The 5,988-nt window shown below is 29.4% G+C and overlaps 1 protein-coding gene and 1 long non-coding RNA gene across 2 annotated transcripts in view; one reads left to right on the top strand and one right to left on the bottom strand.

Annotated features, from left to right (window-relative positions):
• Positions 1-5,988, top strand: part of LOC102676896 (max-binding protein MNT) — a 30,749-nt gene that overhangs the window by 22,284 nt on the left and 2,477 nt on the right. The window contains exons 7-8 of the mRNA XM_031508088.1: positions 4,467-4,650; positions 4,955-5,223. Of these exons, the coding sequence (XP_031363948.1) occupies positions 4,467-4,650; positions 4,955-5,223 (453 nt within the window). The remainder of the gene's footprint in view (positions 1-4,466; positions 4,651-4,954; positions 5,224-5,988) is intronic.
• LOC102678667 lies at positions 635-3,257 on the bottom strand. Its single transcript, XR_421030.2, has 2 exons — positions 2,492-3,257; positions 635-1,759 (listed from the first exon to the last, which is right to left on the bottom strand). It is a non-coding gene; the product is annotated as an uncharacterized LOC102678667 (long non-coding RNA).

Raw genomic sequence — 5,988 nt, 5'->3', positions numbered from 1 at the left:
TTATTGAATGCATATCTAAATATATATATATATATATATATATATATATATAGAAATCGAAAATCTTAAACTCGCTCACAAAATACTTTGATATCATAAGATGCTAATTGTATTCTTTGTTTTATAACAGTTTCTGTGCTATAATTATCTCGGATTATCTCGAATTATCTGATCTAGTATGAAATAAAACTTAACACATGGTAATCTGATACGGAAATGTATCATCGTGGCACCTGAATATAAAAACTACGAATAATTTTTCGATGTGCATGATGTACACAATACATCAGTTATAGTATATAAATTAACTTATCCCAAAAAAGCAGAATTCATAATTCGATTTGTGATGCGTGCTTCATTACGCAATAATTTTTATATATAAAATTCAGTTTCTATAGATCTTTCATTTTAATTATTAATCGTTAATATATCTTGCAAATTACATCAATTAATGATATAACATATTGTAAGAATAAATATTAATTAACTATTTAAAGATAATAACTATTTAAAGATAATAATATATGGCCAAAAATCATTTTATATAATAGTTTTAATACAGATGATTTATTCTATATTTAAAATGTAGGAGAAAAATTTTATTTTTTCTATAATCGCAAGATTATTATATTTACTGTAATCGTGTATTCCTTCTCATATATCTTTTCCTTTTGTTGCAATTTCGGAAGAATTGTGAAACTGCATGTGATCATCAAAGAATCACGAATGTGCGTCCTCGCGAAGGTCGACTACACTTCCTCCTTTTCCTTCTTTCGTGATTTCAATTCTGATTCTACAATCAACTGTTTCGCTTCTTTCTCGCACTTCTGTAGTCTCTAGTGCTGCTGAGTCTGTCTTTGTTGTTTACCATTTGTTTCTATCTTTCTCTCTCCGGTTCGTTTATTTTCTGTATCTCTTTCTCTTTCAGTCTGCGCATGCTTCTCTTTTTATCTACTTACTGTACGGTCTGTTTGTTTCTTTTCAATGTGAACGGCATACGTATCGTTTTCACCGTAAATACATGCAAACATCGTTGCTGTTGTTTTTCTTTAACTTGATCGCATGCACTTACAGTATATTATTCTACTTTTATATGACAATTTTTTATTCCTTATTTTTTATAGTACATGTGCATATACATTCTTTTTTCATCTTATCGTTGCTCTATTTACTGCACAGAGTTGTTTCTAAAGACATGCTGTTCCCCCACCACAGCGTTTCTTGTTGTCTCTTCTATCTCGTAATCCCCACTCCTTGCAAGCCATGTCTCTTATCTCTTGCACTCTGCACTTAACCTCTCCTTTCTTTCCGTATGTATCTTCTATCTCATATTTTCTCTCCGTCTGCATTTCGTATTTGCAGTTTCTTTTCCCCTTAGATGCTTTCGTATCTTTGTCAGACTAGTATTTTCTATGTAATTCTGTTTCAAACCTTGTTTTTCTCACTTTAGGTCATCCTTTGCTTCTCCCCACCATGTAAGATGTTCACTTTCTTCGTCTAGTCACATGTTCGTCTCGTTTCGGCATTCTGTGCAGTTGCGCGTGTGCGTACACGACGCGACGTTCTTCCACGTAGAAGTTGTACCTATATGTATTGGTTCCACGTGACTGTGCGGCCATCGGTGTCATGCCGCATGGCACGTACGGCATATGCTACTATCCGAACTTTTATCGTTCGGCGCCATTGTTGGTGACTTCTCAGTACGAGGCGACGCTCGACGTGTTGAAATTACACGGTGACTTACCATAACGACACGTTCCTGCGTAATTATTTCATCCATAATTCTATTGAATGATCGATTGAATATACCCTTTAAGTAATATTACCGATATAAGTTGTTGTCTTAAAATTAAAGTTTTTTTTGTTATATACTGTATTTTATTTTATTTACGAAATATTACGAATTATTTGCGAATTTTTATTCGTAATAAAAAATCAATAGAAAACTATTATTAAGTTTTTTTGCAATTGTATTTTTTAGCATTTGCAAAAACATTATTAATTATATTCTTAAAAAGAAAAGGAGAACTTATCTTTACATAAAATTTACAATTAGCATAAGAATAAGGCAAATGATTATCGACGCAATAAGTTTGCCAAACTTTCAAAATCGTTTATTATTTCAGAAATTAGTATGATTGGAAAAATTAAGCTTCATTATTTTGTTTTTATTAAAAATTTGAATATCATCGCAAATTTACAGCTAGTGGAAATATTTCGTTTAATTTTTATGTTTTTATTTTTCCTATAAATGAGAACTTAACTGATAAGCATATTCGAAGTAACTGAAGCATAATATAATTATTAGACGTTAAGTGGTGTGATAAAGAAACATTCCTTTAAAAGTCGATATGTCGGAATAATAAATATTACATAAAAGGATACTCGACATAAATGTTTTAAAAAAAAATGTTATACACTGAAGATACGAATGAAAGAGGTAATATAATCCACTGCTAGTATGAAAATGCCACAAGCTGGTTTAACTTACTCTGTTTTCGTTAGTTCGCGAAAAATCCACCAGTTTCGCGTAGTCTCGAGTTCGATAAAGTTTAATAAAGTACATGTACGAGTTCCGCAACACGACGTGGCAGATATGGGAGATGTAGAAAGAAACGAAAACGCTATTTGCGTATATCCACGAGTCCAATATTGTATGTGCGAATCTTGTTGGAGGCGGTTTACCCACGTGCTTATAGATCGCGCGTGCGCTTATTCATGCAACGGCCTTCGTACTCCTTCCTCTTCACCTCTCTCTATTGTCATTCTCTCTCCTTTTAACCTATACTTCAGTATGCTCGTCTATTTCTGTTCTGTGTTTCTCTCTGTCTTTTTCGCAATGTATATACCCCTCTATTTGCTTGCTCCCCTCTCCTTATCTCTCATATTGTGTTCTATCCTTGTTGTTCATTCTGTCTTTTTTGATCTTATTGTTAGTATCTTAGATCTCTATCTTTTTCTTAAAGTGAATTCTCTATTTCATTTTTCGTTTATCAGTTTATATATAATGATACTGATTATATTTTCTGTCTGCGTTTCTTTTTGCAAACGATTGCATCTTTCTTTCCCTCTTGAAGATTTTACCACGTGTATCTATTCAGTATGTACCCCTTATTGCCACTTATTATCACGTGCGTTCCTCTTCGAAATTTCTGATGATATCGAATCGAAAATTTAACACATTTTATCGGATAAATGAATCCAAGATTTTTGCCGTAACACATTATAATTTTATTGATTGCTATTAAAATTTTTGAATTAATTTTAAATTATATTTTTATTCTAACCTCTTATTAAATTTATATATAATTCGAATATTTGTATTCGATTTTTTTAATGTTAATTTTTAATTTGACTCACTTTTGACATTCAAAATTAAAATCATATTTGTGATAAAATATATAAAATAAAAAAATACTTTAAAAATTAGAAAAAAATACTAGATTTCAAATTTGATTTTTACGTAATATTATAACAATACAAATATATATTGATTAAAAAATTAATTGTAAAAAATTAAATATGAATTATGCTAGATGCTAGATGCTAGACTATTTTCAAAATTCTGGAAGTTGTATCGTTTCTTTATCATGATTTCAAACTTCCCACTTTGTAAACTTTTTCGTATCTGTGACGTAAACCGAGCAAACACGAACTCGCATGAAATGTATCAGATTCAAATTTGTACACAGCAGGAATTTTATCCTTGCATATTTTCTTTCTTGTCTTGCTTTGAAGCGCGTGCATCATTTGTTAGGTGTCGATGCTCGTTGTCACGTGCACGTTCCTTCACGCATGTTCGTGCTGACGTCAAACGCAAGGCTTATCGTATTTCGAGGGAGAGGTGTCCTGAATCTGCAGGTGTATCATGTGACGTTCGCTAAGGTATTCTCGAAAGCGATGCGAGAACATTTCTATCAGCTTTCTCTCGTTTTCCTCACGTGCGCGGTTACTTTTCGAACTAATCTATAGTCTATAGTAAAATAAGAAAAAAAAAATTGAATAATTTTAATTAGAAATGAAACTGTATCATAAATTCTATTATTAAATTGTAACATGAAATGTTTGAAGTTCTTTAGTATTCTCATCGCAACTGTGACAATGAATAAACATGAAAATTTATATCATTTATTCTTATATCATATGATTTTTTTTAAATATAAACAAATTATTTATTCTAATATATTTTTAATAAATGGATTTTATTTTATAATTAATTCTTCAACAATTTTAATGGCATATTATATCCTAGTATAATTATTATATTATATATTAAAATGTATTCGTGAATAATAAAAATTTGATTAAAAACGTGTTTACATAATCTCAAGGATTTTTTGTATTTTATATTCTTTCAATCGAAAATTAAAAATTAATTAATTTTTTGTATGTTCAGTAAAAAATTAAGAAATTTTTTTTATTAATATAAATTGTCTCGTTTTTTAATTGAGAGGATTTTTTTGCAGATGTTAAAAAGGAAGGAACGTGATTATGAACATGAAATGGAAAGGCTTGCCAGAGAAAAAATTGCTGCTCAACAGAGATTGTTAGCTCTGAAGAAAGAACTTGCTGCTACGTGGGATCATATTGATTTTAATACTCTTTTACCAGAACAGAATTCGGTTGCCGATATAACGGCTACGAGAAGTGGTAAGTTTCCTAATATATAATATAATTTTAATATAATTATTCTCAAAGATTTTTAAAAATATGTTGGAGAAAAATTCAAATTTCTATTAAATCTTTTAATCAAAAATTTAAAAAAAAAATTATATTATATACACAATACAGCATGATATAAAACAATGTAGACAAATTTAAAATAAAATAAATAATGTGAAATAAAAAAATAATATACAAAGTAACATAATAGACAAATTTGAGATAAAATTAATAATGTGAAATAAAAAAAATAGTATAATAAAATTAGCAAATATTGAAGTAATTATTAAAGTTTCAGAAAACATGGAGGTTGATGTGACTGGACTTGCTCGGGGTGGTACAAGGTATAGTAGTACCAGCAGTCTGAGCAGCGCAGCCACGGTCAGTTCACCACAGACACTTCAAACCACTAGTACGACTTCCAATATTCATAATCAAGTTGCCACCGCAGCCGTAGTCTGCCAAACGCAAGGAATGAATCTTGCACCAAGTTCTAGGGAAAGTCCACCTGCGAGTTCAAGTCCTGGATCATCCGCGCCTAGCATTCCTACTCCGGCACAGGTATATTGAAAATATCTATGTTTTTAATGTAATAATAAATAGTATAGTATTAAGCAAAAAGAAGGAAATATAAGAGACTGCTGGATTAGGTCATCGGCTAAACGCATGGCCAATAATCCACAAGTCCCCGGATCGAATCCCGGTCGAAGTAAAATTTGTGATTGACCAATTTTTCTTCATTTGAAAATGGTTAAATTGCAGAAAATTTTCTCTAAAAAAAGCACCGTTGTTAAATTATTAGCCCGTTATTTATTCTTGGACACAACGTGTTCTTTAGCGTTGTGTGTGAAACGGTGCAAGAAAAAGAGCGCAATGGGAATTGGTTGGAACTAATTTATATAAATATATATAAATTAGTTATACTCCAATGCAACATATATTTATTTTTATAAATCAAAAAAAAATGTTTTTTTATATTGTATTTAGAAACTATATAATATTTAATTAAAAATTTATTTATCAATTGTTAAAAAAACTGTAAATAAATGACTTTTATTATTATTTTATTATTTGTAAAAAACAAATATTTTTTAATTTCTAATTATTTTTTTTAAAAAACTTTTATTATTGTATTCATAACATTACAATTCTTTTTAATACATTGGTTTCTTATTATTTAAAAAAATTTATTTTTTATTTGTATTTTTTTATGATAATGATTATATAATGATAATCATGAGCTGGTAAGAAAGTAATTTAATATATTTTATTTGAGAATATTTTCAAATATAAAAATAAAAATTATTTTCCTTATTAAAAAGTTCA

This window comes from Apis dorsata, unplaced genomic scaffold, assembly GCF_000469605.1.
Source record: "Apis dorsata unplaced genomic scaffold, Apis dorsata 1.3 scaffold_74, whole genome shotgun sequence".
Taxonomy (NCBI): domain Eukaryota; kingdom Metazoa; phylum Arthropoda; class Insecta; order Hymenoptera; family Apidae; genus Apis; species Apis dorsata.
The sequence above is the reverse complement of the archived record's forward strand: the minus strand, read 5'-3'. Positions and strand labels throughout refer to the sequence as shown.